We start from the raw sequence: 19172 nt of genomic DNA, 5'->3' as shown, positions 1-19172 counted from the left end.
AGCATCATCTCACTGCAGCATGTAAAAAGTCAGTTCTATCTGCTTGGCCCTGAGTGAGGTGGAAGGTGAGCAGACGTGGCAGCCCAGTGGACACTGCTGCCCAGTGGACTCTGCTGCAAAGCACAGGGTGCTTGCTTTTTTTTTAATGGGACACACAAAGACAAACATGGGGTGGACGTGGGGATAAAACCATTTCTCAGTCTTCTGGAGTCTCTGTAGAACTTAACCTGTGAGTAGAAGCCTGGCACTGCAATGCTAGGGGCGGAGAGGAAACAATGGGCATGTGCATCAACCCAGGCAAAGGAGCTCTTCAACCCTGCATTCTGCTGGGGGACATGAAGGAAGGCAAGATCCCAAGCAAAACACAATCTATGCTGCTTCTCACCTTCATTGAGAGTAGACGTGTCAGATAGATCTCTGGGATTGCCTTGGCTCGCTCCCGATCTCTTAAGCTCCCACGCCGATGCTTGGGAAGCTCTGGCTCTTCCGTTGGTTTTACCAGGTGCCAAAGTTTGATCCCACCTTCATCTGCATCTTCTAGCATTGGTGTTTCTAAAACAAGCAATCATTTACAGATGAGTGTCAGTTCTCTCACAGTAGAGCTTGGCCAGGTGAGCCCCAAGGAAGCAAGGTTTCACAGCATGATAGAAATGCAAATGGGCAGGAATGCCTGGAGGCCTGTGCTCAGCCTCCTGCACGGAGCACAACTGTTGCTATCACTACAGCAGGTTGCCTTCGTCAACCCAAAACCTTCAAGGCTGTGGAAACTTCTCCAGACTGAGATCTCCCACCACCCCAGTGGTCTGTTCCAGGGCTGCACTCCCTTTGTACTGAAAAAGGCTTTTTTCCATGCCCATTTTGAACCCATTAAGCTGCAGCCTGTGTCTGTTGTCCCTCAGCCACTGGAGTACCCATGGAGCTGTTTGCTCTGCCAGGCAGCAAGATAACTGCCTGGTGTCCCACCACCACCCTCAGGCCACACTCAGCACCTAAGGGTATGTAGATGCCTGCAAGGTGCAGACTGCGCTCAGCCCTGGAGTGTCAAAACTAGAGAACGGTTCTTATCCTGCATTTTCATGCCCAGCCTGGCTTTCCCCTGCTCTTGCACTCCTTCGCTTTTCTCTCATCTCACCTGCCCAAGCTTCCAATTTCCTGACAATCCTATGGGGTTCAAGTCATGTATCAACCTTCGACAGCAGCATAAAGCTGGGGCAACGGCCATAGACTGGTCCCACTAACTGGTAAGTACTATAAAATCATTCACAAGGACATCAAACTCACTCTCTCCTGGGATGTAATCCTGATTCTCCCTATGGATGTGCTTGGTCAGGCGTGGGACCAGTGCTACTGTTGCTCCATCAGGCACCTGCAAACAAGCAAAAATCAGCATTCTAAACAAACGGCGTGTTACTCATCAGCACAACAAACGAGTGCTTGTAGATCAAAACAGACTATACCTTTACAAGAAAACGCCATCACTGATAGTGGGAGAATCTTGTTTGTACCAGTTAAAAAAACCTGGTGTGCAAAGTACAATGAATACAACTGCACTCAGGGACTGAGGTTATTCACTTCTAGAATTGTTGCAGCAAGGTACGATGTACTGGTGCAAGATATGACACATTGGTGCAAGGTAATTGGAAAAACCAAACCTCTTTCCATTCCTAGAAGCCACTTTGCAGATCAGTGCACCATCACCTATGAACTGGTTTAGACTGGAACATTAGTGGATCAAGCAGCATCGCCTTCATTGCAACAGACGCAAGGCATGGACTTGTGCATCTCCTCCCAAGACTTGCCCCTGCCTGCGTCTCAGGTACAGGTTAAGGAGGGGGCTATGCTTGTTGAAGTCAGAGTGCAGGCCGCAGCACTGAATTAACTTGAATATGCTGCTGCTAGAAAGCTCCAGCCTTTTGACAGCGATCCGCCAGGAGCCAGAGCCACAAAGAGAGCGTAACAGTGTGTAGAAGATGAGAGACAAGGCAATAGTAGACCAATTTCTGACCTTGTAATGTTGAAGAGTGTTCAGGCGCTTCCAAGTTCCTTGAACAACAGATGTCACATCCTCATCGGACAGTATCAGATGACCTGCCAGCCCCGATCTCCACTCTGTAGCCATTAGAGCACAGAAAATGAAACGATAAACTGTTAATTTGAGGCATCTCTGAAGTCTGCTGTGCTTCAACCTAGTTGACCTTTTTATACATCCATTAATCCTCATCAGCCTTTACCCATGCTGTTTCACCGACAGCATAACCTGAGCAAGTGCCTGTAACAATGCTGAGTCCTGCAGTCACAGGGCAGTCTCTGAGCAGAGGCACAGGCAGCCTCAAGGCCTCACAGGTTCCACTCACCAAGTTCCTAGAAATTCTGTGAGATTGTGACTCCAAGCAGGTGATTCAAACCACAAATGTGCACTCATAGCGCTTATTAGCTACTGTTCCCCCAGTACCTGCTCATCTGTAAGTGTCACTACTATTCAGCAACAGCCAAAGAATGAAGAAGATAGAAAACTGAGTGGTTTCCCTAACAGTGTAAAAGCTACCTTTCATCAACCACTGTGGGCAAAAATCCTGCCTGACATACATAACTGAGCTGCTGCCAGTCACTTCACTGGCAGGAAGAACCCGTCTACGACACCATAGCATCTCTGTGCTCGAACCGTCCTCCCCTCCTAGATGTTTTCATGCCTGTTTTTTTTCCCTGTGTCCCCTTGTCCAAGCCATTGCAATGGTCCAAGCCTGGTAAAGAACACCATGAAATGGAAAGCACTGGACCCAGCTGCTACTTTCCCACCTCTGCCTTTGCTGTTAGCCTCTTGCCTGCAGCATGCCCTGTTGGATCCAGCCAGAGCGCAGGATCCTTGGTCAGTGATTCTGCACACTCAGCAGAGAATGACAAGTGTCACATGTGCCGAGGTGCTGTGCACAGACGACCACTTCTCCACTCCGCACTAAGTTTTGGCGTGGAGGAGTTGTGCTCACCGAGGTCCAGGGTGTCTGGGTCTGGCCGGTGACAGTACGGTGTCCCTTTATAGATCTGATCTAGGATCTTCTCCTTCACCTGTGTTATGGTGTCACAGTCTAGCACTTTCGCAGAAATGCCCTGGGAGTCCTCTGCCCCTCCTGCAGCAACTCCTGCTTGTGTCAGAGCATTTAAGGTCTGAGGAAGAAAAGAAAAGGTCACAGCTATTCAGCTGATAAGATTACATCTCATCATTTACAGTTTGATGGCTCGCATTGAGGCAAATTAACAGCTGCTAGTCCTTTCACTGGAAGAGTTTCAGAAGAGAAAACATCACAGATGTTAAACACCCTGTTCTCAGTCTTGTGGCAAAAGCTGGAAGTCAGTTCAATGGTGTTGGGGAGGGCCTTCGATGTGCCACCAGCAATTTCACCCCCTTACTTCTAGGCACAGAACACAGCAAATACCTCAGATTACTGTGGTGGGGGCTGGAGGCTCCTGTCAGCCTAGGGTAAAAGTGCCTGATTTAGCAGAGCTCTTGCTTGTCTATGGAGCTGCACTGCAGGGATAAACCTGGCTCCCACGGGATAGAGGCAGCGTGCTGCATTTCTGCCTTAATGGTGGGAACAGAGTCATTCAGCCCTGTCATGCTGGAGACTCCAGAAGGAACAAGAGCCTTGGTGCTCACCAGAGTCCGGTACTCCAGGTCCTCTCTCAAAAGGCGGTTGTCATTCAGGGTATATTTGGCTTTCCCTGTTACCCAGTCAACTGGCCCTTTGTCCACCTGGTGCTTGATTCCTCGGAACAGCATGTAAAGTGGCTCCCCAACAGAATCCTGGCACAGAAAGGAAAGAGTTTCACCTGTGAGAAATTCAGCTTGCTCCTCCAAGGAGAGGAGGAAAAGAGAGCCCAATGGCTTGGAAACCCAAGTAGAGGAGGAACAGCACTGAGGCCACAGCCGGCAAGGAGCCTCTGCTGAAAGCTCCTGCTCCATGCCCAGGGAAAGTGCACAGCCTAGCTACGAGGTAGATGAACAAGACCAAAGTGTTGCCCTGCCCCTGTGCCACTAATCTGAGAGATTCTCCTTAGTTCTCCCCTCTCCAGGAAAGAGATTACATCAGAATCTGTCCTCCTTGCGCAGAGACCAGCCTATGGCTAGTGTGTCTCAAGATAAAGGAGCTATGCTGAGCCCTCCATCATTTGGCAAGATATACTGGAAACAATGAGTGTTATTAACGCCAATCTAAGCATCCCTATGCCCAGTGAACAGCTCAGTGCTCTCATTCCCCACGCTGAAACACAGGATTACTCTGGCACTATTTCAGCTACAAGGGAGGCACAAAGCAAAGCTGTGGCTGTCTCCCCTCTTCTGGCCCCTCTACACCACAAAGGGACAAAGAGCTCACCCTCACAAATGCGTATAGGCAGATGGACATCCAGTTGGTTAACAGTTTCTCTACCACTGTTTCTGTCCTGCAAGAGAGCGTGAGGTTGGTCACAGGAATACAGTACAGAGCAATTAGGAATTTGGAGATAAAAATTGCTTCCCTTGTGAAAAAAAAGTACACTAAATGATGGTACAGGATCAAGGGATGGGGGGGTGGAGGGAAAGGTCTTTAGAGAGCAGTAAGGTTAATGCTTTTGATACCACTTATCTGAGGCACTTTTCAGCCTGAAGGAGGCACCAAATTACAGAAGACAAGCAAGCAGGGAGCAGAGGAAAGCCTCTGGGAGGTCTCAATCAATGGAAATTTGTTCAGATCAGAAGGATGGACCTGACAGGAGGCTAATGGGGATGCAAACACAAGAGATATGTCAGTTTAGCCTCCAAACATGGCATGACTATGTGCCCAGGGACCTCTAAACAGCACAGGAGATCAGCAGACTTGGCAGGGCCCTAGTGCCTGAGCACAAGGAGAGAGTCAACATACAGCACCTTCAAAAGAGGAGGAATATGGAGTGGGCAACTCCAGCTTCCTACTCTTTCACAGCTTTCCTGCTGTATTTTCTGCCAGCTGTTGACCGGAGGGACTGGTATGATTGTTACTGCTTCCTCCGTGTGATGCATGCTGTCTGGACACACACTGGTCTTACAGCTGCAGCTCAAGCCATGATATTATTCTGTTCACAGGAGTTTTAGAGCTTGCCAGCTGGGCAGAAAAGCTCTGTCCCCTGGGGTAGCTAGCAGTGGGACACGTGTGTCTTACCTCCGCAGCATCAGCTTGGGGTTCTTGGCCACATACTGCTCCACAAGGTCATTCAGGAGTGTTTTCAGGATGTCAGTGAAGTACTCCAGCTTCCCATGCAGTGACACAGTGAGCAATGATGCCACATAAGCCCGGTCTCTTGGAGAGAAAGTGCGCTGGATTTCTAGAGTGTGGATGAACTGGTGGGAAGAGATATAAACCAGTGTGTGAATCTGCTGCAAACAAGGCAGTCACAGCTACCAGCTCTTGGAAAACACAGTACTGCAGGGAGCTACTCAGGTAAGAGACACTGCCCACTTCCCACCACCAGCTGCCAGTGACGTGGCCCTGATGCCACAGCAGGCTGCCAGCAGAGAGAGGGACTTTACCTTGGTGAGGAAGAGCTTGCTGTTGAGCAAGTTGGAAAGCTGGACCAAGCCCTGCTCCACAGTTTGCCGCCGGCACTCGGGGATGTCCAGATCCCTTTGCAGTGGTGACTCACGGTGACCCGGGAAGAAAATGCGCTCTGCATAGGACTTGTAGTCCAAGAAGGGGATTCCTGTGCCCACAAGGTCACTTGTGAGGTCCATCATCTCAGTCATCAGGTCTGAGGGAAAGGAAATGCACATGAAGTTGGCTGTACAATCACACAACGGATGGTGCAGAGCATGAGGTGAGTACAGGAACTAGGGCCAGGAGGATGGGGCTGAGGAAGAAGAAGGATATTTCCTTTGAGGAAGAGGCACACTGGAGTCCTATTGCTAGAATATTTAAAACTAGACGAGGCATTGGGAGAAATCATACGAGGAAACTTCCAGCATTGGGGAGGAACCAAAAAGTGAAGTCGGTGATTCTTCTCACTTACAGTCGGGGACTGTCTTCCAGTTTGTTAAAGAAGAAGCAGCCACTGTTCAGCACAGATCTGTGCTTACAGGCATTACCAACATTAAAGACAGCATAGTAGAGATCTCTGGCTCCTCACTGCTTCCCACATTAGCTGGAGATTATAGTCTGAGCCACCTGCACAGTTTCAGAGCCCCTGGTCTCCCACGCAAGGGCTCACTGCTGTGAGCAGCTAAGTACAAGGTTTACGGGCCCAGAACATGAGGTGTAATTGCCTTACACAGATTGCCTTACTTGCCCTACACAAAGACTGGGTTAGCTGTCCTTAAGATCTCTCCGAGTGTGCTGTCATGACCTTTAGCTCTTCATCTGAGTCTGCTGGATGAACTGAAGAATTAGAGGGGTCTGCATAGATGACTGCGCTCTGAATTCAAGAGAAGAATTAAAAATGGAAGAATTCGGCTATATGTTTCAATACACTGGCACAGGATAAAGTTGTTGCCTGCTCTGAGTTACCCAAACAAGCACGCGGGAATGGGAAGAGAGGTAGGTTTGAGAATAGTTCTTCAAGCTTCCCTGAAGCTGCAAGAAACTAGGAGCTCAGCAACTGACCTGTGAATTCCTTTTTGCATCTGTCCCGAACACTTGTTTCCAGATTTTCTAGCTGGATTTGAACTTTCTTGTAATCCCTCAGAGCCTGTTTGCTCTTCCTCCTGTAATAAGAAGCAGAATTGTTCCTGGTAGCCCTAGCCCAGCAACTGTCCTTGCCAATGGTCGTGTTGCTGCCAAAGACTTCAGAGGAATTGGTGTTGATGTGATTTCTACTGAATATCATCTTTGTAGGTTACCAAGCAGTGTTCTGTAAACTAGATTGTCTCTTGGAGCACCCATTAGGTGTGGGCTCTGAATGAACCATACTGCAGGCTGTGACCGGCAGGTGCAATGTCTCTCACATCCAACGCCAAAAAGGGCTCAGAATTTGGCACAAAATAAAGAAAACTGGGACCTTGTTTAGGCTCAAGATATACACACTTGGCCACATCCACTGAATAATGTTGAAGAGGAACTTAAAGACCTCATAGAGTGCCAGAGTCTCCTACCTGTATATGAAGACGATGACCAGAACAATCAGTGCTACAAAGGATGCACCCACACCCAAACCAATCTGTGCCTCCAGCGGGAAGGTGAGCTGGCTTTCTGTGTCGTACTGCACTCGGCCCAGGAGGAAGTTCAAGTTTCCCATCTGTACCTGTAAGAACACACGTGGCATGATGTAAGCTCGGTGCAGCAATGAAATACAAAGCCACAGGGCTTCTCCAGAATAGGTACAGGTGGCATAAAGCTGTCCCACAGCACAGCTCCTGAATGCCATTTGCCTTCAGGTAACATATGGCACATAAGAGCAGAGCTAAGAACAAGAGCAGCTCCGTGCCACCCTCAGACCTCCCCCTGTACCCCATTGGGGCTCTTGCCTTTCCTCCCACTTCCTATCCCACCCCCCGCCTCCACCACTACCTTCTTGTTTGGGCTTCAATAACCAACAGGATTTCTTGTGATACTAATTCCCTACCGTGAACTCTGGGAGCACATCCGTGCCCTCCCGCTTTGTGCGGTGCCGCGGAGCTGGCTGCTCAGAGGGAGGCTCACAGTAGAGATGATTCCTTGTTAGTGTCTTCACCACACAGATTCCTTCCCCAATCATAGCCATAACTTCATCCTTGGAAATAGCCAGATCTAGGTTTTCACCCTGGAACAGGTGTGGAACAGCACATCAAATCAGGAAAATAACAACTCTGCATTTCCGTGGCTCCAGAGGAGATAAAAGTAGACCAACAACATAGGATGAAAGCAGCATTTTTTCTTCTTCAACTACGCTTGTATCTAAATTGGCTGCAGAAGTTCATTTTGTAAGCTAAAAAATGCACTTGCATACGATTTAGATTATAGCTTTAGGACCTGTACCATGCTGCATAAGTATGGCTATAAATAGCCTGTCTTCCTAAGGCTCTTCAGCCACAGCACGACTAAGCTCAACTCTTTGCTCTGTGTGTTTGCATATATAATGTGTAGATATTTGAAAAAGCAGTCTCATGTCACACTCAGGTGAGTCAATCAATGTCTTTCAAAGGTGTAACACATCTATGCTATTGCTCTTACTGGCTAGACAAATCTACTTTAACTTTTCAGGATTAAGACCTTTTATTTTAATAAACCCACACTAACTGATGTTAATTACATTTTTATGTTGTAATGCTTCCTGAGCTGAATCCTGCAGCAGCATTTTCATGCTTTTGCCCAGAGCTCTGTCAGGGTATCCAGACAGGTTGGTAGATCAACCTCCTTGCTCTTTGAAAGCTTGCATTTTGTTAGTTCCCTTTCAGTCTTCTCAAATTGCCATACTTCTCCAAGATGCATTCAATACCAATGTCAGCAGACTGGGCATTTCTCCAGCTGCAGCCATTACATTTCCTAGAAAGTACCGGACTAGAAAGTACCTTTCCATACAAGAAACACCTGAGATTTTTTTCCTCACACGTACAGAAAAAGATATTAGCCACCCTGCCCTCCCATATCATCTTTATAGAGCAATTTTCCTATCTCCAGCTATTAACAGGGCTTTCTTAGTGCCAGAATTCTTTTACTCCTAAGTTACTTCTACAGAAATCTTAAGAAATTATGAAAAAGCCATCAGCTGAGAATAGGATGTGGCGTTTATTTAGTACTAATATCTCATATACAATAGTTTATTAGGATTAAAAATAAAAAAGCACAGGAGTTTCCACAAGTCCTATGAAGCCCTTAACGATTTATGGGGTCAAGAGGCTTTTTTGTTGGGCTCTTTTCCCTCTTCTTATGAATCATTTCTCATAGGGCAAAGTAGATGTGCTGTGACAGGTCGTAAGCCTGCCAAATGCTGCAAAACCTTGAATGCTGCATGAAACCGATTTAAAACATTCAGGTTAGAAAAAACTTTGTACAAGAATATTATTTCCAGCTAGTTTTTGTGTTACCTCCACAGAGATGACGCTTCCAGGCTTGTGACGATATGGTTTGGCAGGGTCTTCAGCATTCAATGGTTTTAGGATGGGGTTGACTTCATAAGAAAAGGGCATGGGATGCAATGAGTTGAAATCAAAGCTCAGATTATCCAGAATAAATTCCAGTTTGATACGGACACTCCGCAACAGTAGGTTAATGGCTGGAGTTTTGCACAGGATCAGATAGGAGGAGTTAACAAGACATGGTTCTTCAAACTAAATATGAAAGGGGGGAAAAAAAGTGTCAGTAGTGAAACACTAATGCTTCTCCTGCAGCTCTGCCATACTTCCCAGCCCTGAGCTATATGGGGCCAGTCTGCATTCCTCTCATCTGGAGCAACGCCAGAGGAACTCTGCATGTGTGTACAGGAAAAAATCCAATATCTGAGGAATTCTCTGTGTTCCTCTAAAGAAAGATTTCATAGCACTGGTTTTGTTGCAAATACCTATGACTTAGCTGTAGGAATCAGCTCTAGCATTCCCCCAGCAGCAAATTCTGGAGACACATCAGCTTCAGATCTCCCTGCTCTAACAGAAGAGGACCAAAAGACCTTCAATGCAAGGCTGATTTCCTAGCCTGAAAGCTTCTGTGAAAGAAGCATTTCTTTGTCCAGTTGGGTACGTTTTACGCACTTGCTGAAAGTATGAGAGTAACTTTTTCTTCTCCTCTGCAGTGACAAACACCTTCCTAAGACCATGGGTAAAACCAGTGATTACTGATGCATGTGCATTGGCAGCATATGCCCCAATTTCTGTACAGGAAGCACTCCATTGTTTGCACTAATAACGCAAATTCTTCTTGTACTTTGGCTCCCAAACACCCTCTACCTCTGCAAATTCCGCTGCATGCTCGGTGACCTCAATGATCACATCAATACCTCTGTAGTGACCCGTGTCAGGACGCTGGCAGCAGGGGCACAGAAAATGTTGGTGGCACCGATAATTTCACTGAACTCTGCCTGCTTTTGTATCTCACAGTGAAAGAGAGCCCAGGGGCTATAAACATGGTCCGAACTATGCAAAAGGGAGAGTCTGGAGTACGGACACGCTAAGCCACTTAAGCTGTCTGCCTCAGCTGTGAATTTCTTTATCTCCACATTGCTGTCCTGGTGTTTCTGTCTCCGCATCACAAGTCCTGCACATCTCTAAGCAGAGGGAGACACAACTCATGGAAACGTTTGTGAAAGTGCTTAACCTCTCACTCTGGCAGAGAACAGTTCCACTCGGCCAATGCTGTTGGTACGATCCAAGCAGATAACAGCAAGTGGGTGGAAAAGCCCTAAGGACAGAAAGTCCACCTCTGCAGAGCAACACACCAGCCCTCATGCACCCTCAGCTTCACTGACCACTTTGCCATGCTACCTGCTGGACGCCACACAGAGCATCCTCAGGGCACTCGGTGTCTGGGATGATTCTGCGCCATCGTCCCAGTCCTCGGCGCCGGCGTTCAGATGGAGAAACTGTAACACGGATCTTCGGTTTCTGTACAACGTCCAAGTTGTATCCATGAACTCTGAGCACTCTCCCTCCACTGAAATAGAAAAGTAGCTGATCTCACTCACCTACGATTTCATTAGTTCTGTCTTGCTCACACACCCACCCTTCTGCTCACTCCTAAAAGTCTGGCTTTATTCTGAAGTGCAACTCAACAGATGCCATTGGTGCTGTAGTACCTGCCTCAGCACACAGCCCTGAGGAAGGTACATTCAGTCTTTCTACCTGAGGAAGCTTTTAGGTGGCTCCGCAAAAGTAATGTTTGGATCCAGAGTATATCTGAAGAGGGATCCTTCCAGTCTCCGCTCTTGGTTTCCGTATTTGATGGTGACTGGAAGTTCTGTGGACACGTTGCTGGGACTTGTCTGGCACGCCAACTGATCCTCTGTCATCTCAGAGAGGCTTGGAGAGACAGAAGAGAGAACAAGGGATTAATACAGCCGCTGCAGAGATGGATTTTATAGCCTTGCTCTCTGCAGACAGTCTGCAAAGCTCTGCTAAATTTAATGCTGAAAGGTCTTGTGCCTTATGTAAGCAAGTAATGAATGCGGCAGTTGCCAGTGAGCAGCATGTGGACAAAGAGCATGTACAGCCACTGTCCAGACTGAAGAGACTGGAAACGAGCTACCAAGGCATGTGCACCTTCTCACCAGCACTGCTGTCAGGTGTACATGTCCCAGGATGCAAGAAAAAAAAGCAGCTCTTAGTGTTAGTCTGCAGGAGCCAACTGCAGTTCCAGAGCTGTCGGGATGGGGTAAAGTCCTGTCAAGAGACATGCAGAACAGAGGCTGTGTGGCACTGTTCACGTCCAAGGGAATGTGAACTAAGGGAATGTGAACTCAGCTAGGGGCTGAGCCAGGCAGCATCACACCCTGCAGAGCTCTGGGAAGGACTCAGGGCAGTACATAGGCAGCACATCGGCAGGCTCTGATCTTACATGTGGCAAGGGAGGTCTCCAAGCAGGACACTGATCTCATTAGGATGCCCAGTCAGAAGCTTTGAGCCAAGAAGGGTAAGGCAGGTTCCTCCCGCTTTGGGGCCCTGAGTTGGAACAATGGATTTCAGCTCTGGGTTCTAGAAGAGGAAGAAAACAGAAAAAGAAAGAAAAAAGGAGGTAAATGACAAGGAGCTCCAAAGATAAGGCAAGGAAAGAAAACAGCAGAACATGTTCAAGGACCTCCAGTGCTCTGACAATAGAAGCTATAGATCTCAGTCACAGGCAGGTCTCAGCTAGGCTCCAGCAGCTACCTGACAGAGCTGAGGCAAAAGAGGAGGGATCAATCACACCAGGAAGAACCACAAATCTTCCCACAGACTGCAAAAAGCAGACAGATGCTGGAAACAGCAGAGCTGTAAGCCTCACACACAAACCCTAGGATTAACAGTTCAAAGGGATTGTTCAGATCAGTAACTGGATTAATAACTCTGGTAAGGAAAAACAAGGCAGCAAATAAACTATCTATTTGTCTAGTAGATGAGATTACCAGCAGGGAGCCCTAAGAATTTGTGTTGAGACCTGTACCGTTTAAACATTCTTGTAGGTGACCTGGAAAGGGGAAACGAAATTTCATAAATTACTCAGAGTAACAAGAATTTAATACCACTGAGGAGCTGCAACAAAATTTAGAGCCACCAGGCAGAGTGGCACATTAAGTCACTGCTGATAAAGGAAAAGCAAGGTACGTCAAGTGAGAAGGAGCAGTGAAACTACAGCAAAAACGTAACCTGACCATATCTACATAGTTGTGAGTTTTAAAATAGGTCCTGCCCATTGAAGGGTGCTTTGGTAACTTAACAACAAGAATAATCCAGTAAATAAAATGGTTCTATACAGCCAAAAATTGGAACAGCCCAAGGCCCTTCAGGCGTGTTTTTCTCCTTCCCAGGGAAGAGGAAGACATGCAGCTAGGTACAGAACTTGTAAGTCACACAGCAAGGATGAAAAGCGAGCACTTGTATGTAAAACCTAAATTCATAGTTGCTGGGTTTAAGATATCAAAAAGTTATCAGAAATTAATTTAATAGGAAACATTTCCCTATACAATACATAGTAACTTTGAACTCACTGCCACCAGCTGTTGAAAGTCAGAAGCTGAAAATGTGTTCAAGCAGCAATGTGCAAATTAATAAAAGGCAAGCCAGAAGTCTTACTAAGATGTTAAGTCATCAATAAACAAATCTCCGAATCAGAAAAGTGGTCTGTAGTTTTCCACTTTCTTTAAGCATTTAATAGTTCCCATTGTCAAAAACAACAAAAAAAATCACTAGACTACAGAATCTTTAGTATTACCCAGCACAGCCATTCTTATAATGTAAAAAGGGAATGGGGAGAAAAAAAACCAAAACAACCCTCCTAAACCCACACGCAACACAAATACCAGAAAAATCAGATAAAAATATCAATGGCAGTGCCTGGCACAGTCCTGTAAGTCCAGGCAATAGACAGCCATTTCGCAGAGATACTGGAAGAACAGGGAAAGGTATTACAGAAACCGTAGTCACCTTACCTGATAGGTGAAAACATGCTCAGAAACTCCACGTCCTCCTCCAGGCACTTCAACCACAATGTGCCCAGATCTCTCTGTCCAGCTCCCGCCGGTGACACAGACGATACTGCAGGGCAATCCAAGAACAGTGTCACACCATGGAAGAGCAGATGAGCTGTATCCATTGCATCACATCCTAAAAACACCTAGCTCCTAACCACAGCTCCTTTCTTTCAGCCTTATGACAAGCTCAGTATATACAACCAAACAGTGAGAAACACCTTTAAAAGCTGGGCTGGCAGCAGCAGAGAAAAGCAAGATGCAGATCCAAACAGGAATTATTCTTCCTAGGACAGACAGGATGAAGCCCACTGTATCACAGATACACAAAGAGTCCAAGAACTCTGCCACTGTCCATAGCTGATCAAACCACTAACATCTGGAGTGACTCCAGGCTAGCAGTGGTCAATCCATGCATTAGGGCTGTGTCTGGCACAGAAAAAGACTTAAAGACTGTAGGTTTAGCTGGCAATGGTCTTCAGCCAGTGGCCTCTGGACCAGCCAGTTCCCTGATCAGCACCACCCATTCTTCCCAGCCCATTTTGCAGCCATAATTTGGTATGGGAGATGCTGACCAGGTGAAAAGTCAGCTTGTCCTTAGAACAGGGCAGCAAGGAATCTCATGTTACAGTACTGATTTCCTAACGACAAAACTACTCTGCAGGAGACTTCTCAGCCTTCCTACACAGTAGGAGATTAATTTTGCCTGGGCTTTGCTCAGGAGTGGGGTTCCAGGTTCACAGCTATGTCCCCTCAACCAAAAGGGCTCAGGAATTTTAACTTAGGCAGTGCCGTCCCAAGCCAGGACCCTGTGATGCCTGGTGACTTACACACAGAACTCGGACAGTGCTAACTGCAGAAAGATTATGCTCTAATTCTAGGATGAAAACAGAAAGCAGATGAATCCAGACAAACAAGGCACATAGACAGGACAACACTGCTCCACACAGCAGGCCATTTCCCAGCACGATCTTACCTGGCTCCCAGAGGGAAGGGTGCTACAACTACTGCTACCATGGAATGGAAAAATGGGTTTGTGATAGCTCTGATGAGAGGTTACTCACAATTGCTCTCCTCTTCTGCTGGTTGCTTGGCTCCTCTCCCTCCCTTGTGCAAGGTTCCCACCTACCTGCCTTGTCACAGACCAACTACGCAAATATTCCTTCTCCTTGCTTCCTAGTTACCCCCTAGTCACAACTTGACATTTGACTACACTGCCTTGTTATATGGTCCTGCCCTGCCCGGACACACCAGCTATCCAGTTCTCTATCACTGACATTAGCTGGATTCATCAGGACAGGTCTTTCTGCTTCTCATCCTCCTAGCCACTACTTTTGCAAGCACTGTATGACCTGCCAGGCACTCCCAGCCACCAGAAAAGTGGCATAGGGCCCACCACAGACCAGACTCCCTGGTCTGTCCCTTGTTGAGAGGGTCCCATCACTGAGTTTGTTCCTGGGAGGTGGAAGTCTGGCTGGCAAAGTGAAGAATGACAGTCTAAGGGTGTGCCCACTCAAGCAGAGACAACAATCTGTGCTGTACCTCCAACCACACGTTCCTACCCTCACCCTGTGTGAACATCATCAGGATATTTTCCTGGTTGGCACCTGCACAAGCCATGTCCTTCCCTTTAATGGAATCATGCTGTGGCTGGGAGAGACACCCATGAAACTGCATGGTTCTGAGCCTGTGGCTCCCTGATCTGGCTGGCTCGTGGGCTCTGTCCTGGCAGCGTGGTTGGTACATGGCAGCGCTGCTGGGCCATCTCTCTCCATGGTCACTGCCCAAGTTATTGGTCAGACAGTGAACTTACTCAGGAGCACTCGCTGGAGAATGGGCAAGGCTCGGTACCTGCTATAGCAAAGGCAATGACATCTCAGGCTGGTGTCAGCAGCCAAGGAAAAGCCAGCCTCCTGCCTCTGGGAGGAGGTTTCACAGATACTCTACCTGCTAGAGATCTCATACTCTTGAGCATCTACGGCACAGGGAATTCCTGCAACAGTGACAGTTTCTGCAATGTCTTGATGTTTCTGCCCGAGGTTTGAGCCAGTGATGGTGATTCTAGTGCCACCTTCCACTGGTCCAGACAGGGGGTACACCTGCAAAGACATCCGCGCATGTGTAAATGTCACAGTATCTCAGACCTCTGCCGTCTGGCAACTGATCTACAGCACAGGGCCCTTCGGCTGCCCCATTACAAACTCGGCCGGGTCAGGTCACTGCTATGGATTCCTTTACTGGCTTAGACCAATACCAGGTTGCACCCTCAGCAGAAGAAAGGCCATAAAGAACACCACAGTCGGAGCCTTCTTTCCCATACCTCCCTGCTGCCAGCAGTCCCTCCCAGAGGCGATAATCTGCTACGGACTTCTAAGGCAAGGACTGCCCTACTTTGCCTTCTCATCGACATGCTCCATAAGGCATTTCTGCTGAAGAGTGGGAATGCACAAGCCAATACATGTTGCTAGTATTGAAGCAGCAAGCACCATTCCTCAGCATCAGTACGACAATGAATTGCATGCTGCACAAACGTCAAAGCTCTGTTCCTGAGCAGCATCCAAGATAAACTAAGACAAGATGCAGCACATGGAAGTTGTGTGCCACCGGAGGGAGAACAAGCTGACAGCAAAAGGGACACATGGCTACAGACACTTGTCATGTGGCAGTTAGCGAGAAACATTTAAAATAAACAGACAAAAATAATTTATTCCAGCAACCTGTCATGCGATTCCCATCCTTGCTGTGCTGTTATCATTAGGTTTTGCTCTCCTTTGCCCCACACTCAGTTGGGCCAACCTGTTTCAGGATCTGGCTCGGGACAGTTGGAGGATCCAATCTGTGGACCTTTTCCCAGCTTCTTCTGGTGTGCCAGTTACAGCTTGCATGAGATACAAACGCATCTTTCCCCACTGTTCTCTATCAGTGAACCGAAAGCCCATTACAGAAGTCTAATATCCTCACAACACCAAAGGATCCCAGTAGAAAAAGACTAACTCGCTCTTCCGATGGTCAAAGTATTATTGAGCTGCAGTTTGCACTCTGAGTTCTCAGCCCTCCGATTTCAGCTGGAGAATGGAGCCCTCTTTGCCCCGGGTACAGTACACTAGCAATCAAGTTACTCACAGAGTGGATGAGAGGTGCTGGACACATATCTTCTATTTTTTCCTTGCAGGAGCCCCTGAAGATACAGCTGGGGTTGTCACCTCCACACCACACACAGTTGTACTTGGAGTCAGCTGTTTGGCAGCGGCTACAATCAGTGTGTCCCACAGAGCAGTTGTAAAAAGTCACTGCAAAGGAGAAAAATTCAGAGGCATCTGCTAACACCATCTAGGGCACGGAATAATCCAGCAACTCAGCATCTCGCGAAAAACCCTCTCCTCCTCCTTCCCCTCTGACAACAAACAGAAATGAGGCTGCATTGTTTTCCTTAGCTTCCCTGTGATAGGACTACTACAGATGCGAAAAGCCTCATTCAACGATTTCTCAATTCTCTTCCACCTCATCTGCTGTCTTTTCTTCTGGGGAGGTGTTGCCTTCCTACCATGAAGATCTGCAGCACTGTCCACTCGAAGGTGTCGTCGCCTCCGCACAAACACCACAGCATTGAATTCAAGTTGAGGAGCAGTGTAACTGTACTGCAAAGACAAAGACCATCAAGACAAAAGACTTAATAGAGGCACACACGAGCCAGCTCAATAGGCAAAAAGCATCAGCATCCATTCTGTGTAGCGCAACAGCCCATACGGAGCCTCCCATGAACGCAGACAAGCCACGATAGCTGGGGCAGTGGCAGCACAGGCCTGTCCTCACTTGTTCACGGATTAACAATTCTGGTCTAGAAAGAGTAGCAGGCATTGCATCACTAGGACGAACACTGAAAACAAATGTGTGCTCACAACAATATTTGTCTAGCTTCCTAACTGCATTCCTAAACGGTTAATTCCTATCTACAAGCCAACTGCTCAGAAAACTGCTCAAGCTGGCATTTCTGCAATTTCAGTAGAGCTGAAGATGTAGATTACAACTGGTCTGCAGGGCTTGTATGCACAAGAGCTTATGTTGTTCCTCTCCCCTAACTACACAAGTTTGTGAAATGAAAATATTGCCTCTGCTTGCAAATCTTGCCCTAAGTAAAATCCACACATCATCCAGAAATGTTCATGGCTGTTTCAATCTTGTCTGTTAATCTTACAATCCACAGGTTAGCCTCCACAACTAAGAACAAAATTGGTATTAATAGCATTTTTTTTTCTTTTCACAAAAGAACCGCCATCACAGAAGAAGCCACGATCCAGAGAACCACGAACAACAGCGCCTCAAGCTAAAGCAGAGGTGGCACTGTCCTGGCAGGTTGCAATGAGTGGTTATTCAAAGACAGCATCATCCCATTCCCCTGCAAATGCAGCACAGGGTCACACGGCTCAGACTGAACAGCATTTCTGCAAGTTGAAGATACCCGTACTGCCAGGCAGCAGCATCACAGATGAGCCCCATACTGCTAAATAGTCTACAAAGATTTTTGCAAAATATGCCCTTTTCCCTAAAGAGCTCGACGTCCAGGCTGCTGTTTTGCTGAGCGAAACCAGCACCAGTGTGAACTCTGAAATGGCATTGTATTCCAAGCACTCACCTGGTTCATCTGGCAGGTGATATAACAAAGAGACTGGTTTGTTTCTTCACCTTCCACATAAGCATCCATCACAACTGTCCTTCCTTCCAAATTCAGGACACACTCATAGTCCCACTGCTGGTCCTGCAGAGAAGGAACACAGGGCACCATTTCTCAACTACGTGGAGCTTCCTGCTGCAATTCAGTACCGTTTACCAAGCCACCTACTGCGCAAGCAATGCTTTCTCACTCCTTTTGTTATGCCAAATCTATGCTATATTCAAGGACTCTCTATGCTGTCGCTGCCTCCGTGTATGAAAGGTAAACCTACACAAAACAAAACACCTAGGAGGGAGCACGTATAAGTGAGTATGGGGAGAACCTGGCACAGGAGAAGGAATAAGAAATAAAAACCACTGGGATTGTGAAGTTATGCCTGTGTATCTGTAAAAATACTAGCTAGAAAATGAAGAACTGACTACACAGATTAGGGCAGTGCACCTCAAAAAACCACTATTTTTCTTCTCTCTCTCTCCTGTAAATCTTTCACTAAGTTGTGCAGACACTTCCAGCAAAAAAGATGGATATGCATTTGTAACCAGCTCTGCTCCTCTGAGCAGAGCTGTATATCAGGTTTAACACATAAAGTAACAATTAGTCTGTGGGCTGTATGTTCTGGTTGTTTGTAAAAGGTTGCTAAATCAGTTTTCTATCTTAAGAAGCAAAGAGAATTTTTATCAGAGGCACACCCAAGAAACATAGCTTTCAAGGGTGGTTTTCCCCATTGCGGAAGTTTCAGGTACAACAGGAACAGCCACATTAACATGAACATGTCAAAAAGGAAAGGGAACAGATGACTTATCGTTAGCTTATGGAGATGCAAAAAAAATCAGCAGAGATCCAGCAGGAAGTTATTCCAAGAACTACTATCTACAGCGCAGCACAGGTGCAACTTAATTCAAACACATGCAGATCTCCAGCAGGTTGGTGCACAGCTGTACTCTCCCTTTCTCTGGGTGACCTCCTACCCTCCAATAAATCCAGCTATGTAATTCTTTATTCACAGAAGCAGGTCATTCCTCTAGATGTTTCTGCAGACAGGAGAAACCTAGGCAGAGCCACAACTGTGTTTCACATGTACTTTTAACAGTCTGGTGGACAGGTTGCCCCAAAAGTACTCTGCATTAATATGGTTTCTCAGTGCTGATGGCACTGAGCTGACTACCTGATAGAGATGGAAGTTCTTCCCCAGCAGGGTTATCTTCCTTGCCACGTTGACTGGAAACAGTGAAGACCCCTGGATTCCCTGCACACAGGGACATGCATCTGGACCCCAGTTAAGCTCTTCACTCTGAAAACAAACATAGGTCTTAAAAGAAAGAGACCTGCATGGCTCTAATACAGGGAATTGAAGCCTAACATGCCAACAGAGAAACAAGCCCTGCCTGAATGAAAGACAGAGCTGTGCTTCTTTACCATGAAGTTACAA

General features: G+C 47.1%; 1 protein-coding gene across 4 annotated transcripts in view; it reads right to left on the bottom strand.

Moving 5' to 3' along the window:
• The window catches only part of PLXNB1 (plexin B1), an 80981-nt gene that overhangs the window by 7183 nt on the left and 54626 nt on the right, over window positions 1-19172 (bottom strand). For all 4 annotated transcript variants that reach the window (XM_054076729.1, XM_054076732.1, XM_054076730.1 and 1 more), the window contains 21 exons: window positions 18909-19034; window positions 17705-17827; window positions 16616-16709; window positions 16195-16361; window positions 15019-15170; window positions 13033-13138; window positions 11463-11599; window positions 10751-10927; window positions 10394-10562; window positions 9005-9247; window positions 7564-7740; window positions 7094-7242; window positions 6606-6706; window positions 5540-5757; window positions 5172-5350; window positions 4371-4437; window positions 3653-3799; window positions 2985-3162; window positions 2006-2109; window positions 1282-1366; window positions 386-552 (listed from right to left, as the gene is read on the bottom strand). In XM_054076729.1, the coding sequence (XP_053932704.1) occupies window positions 386-552; window positions 1282-1366; window positions 2006-2109; window positions 2985-3162; window positions 3653-3799; window positions 4371-4437; window positions 5172-5350; window positions 5540-5757; window positions 6606-6706; window positions 7094-7242; window positions 7564-7740; window positions 9005-9247; window positions 10394-10562; window positions 10751-10927; window positions 11463-11599; window positions 13033-13138; window positions 15019-15170; window positions 16195-16361; window positions 16616-16709; window positions 17705-17827; window positions 18909-19034 (3066 nt within the window). The remainder of the gene's footprint in view (window positions 1-385; window positions 553-1281; window positions 1367-2005; window positions 2110-2984; window positions 3163-3652; window positions 3800-4370; window positions 4438-5171; window positions 5351-5539; window positions 5758-6605; window positions 6707-7093; window positions 7243-7563; window positions 7741-9004; window positions 9248-10393; window positions 10563-10750; window positions 10928-11462; window positions 11600-13032; window positions 13139-15018; window positions 15171-16194; window positions 16362-16615; window positions 16710-17704; window positions 17828-18908; window positions 19035-19172) is intronic.

The sequence above is a fragment of the Cuculus canorus genome, chromosome 11 (assembly GCF_017976375.1).
Source record: "Cuculus canorus isolate bCucCan1 chromosome 11, bCucCan1.pri, whole genome shotgun sequence".
Lineage (NCBI taxonomy): Eukaryota > Metazoa > Chordata > Aves > Cuculiformes > Cuculidae > Cuculus > Cuculus canorus.
This window is presented reverse-complemented; position numbering and strand designations above follow the sequence as displayed.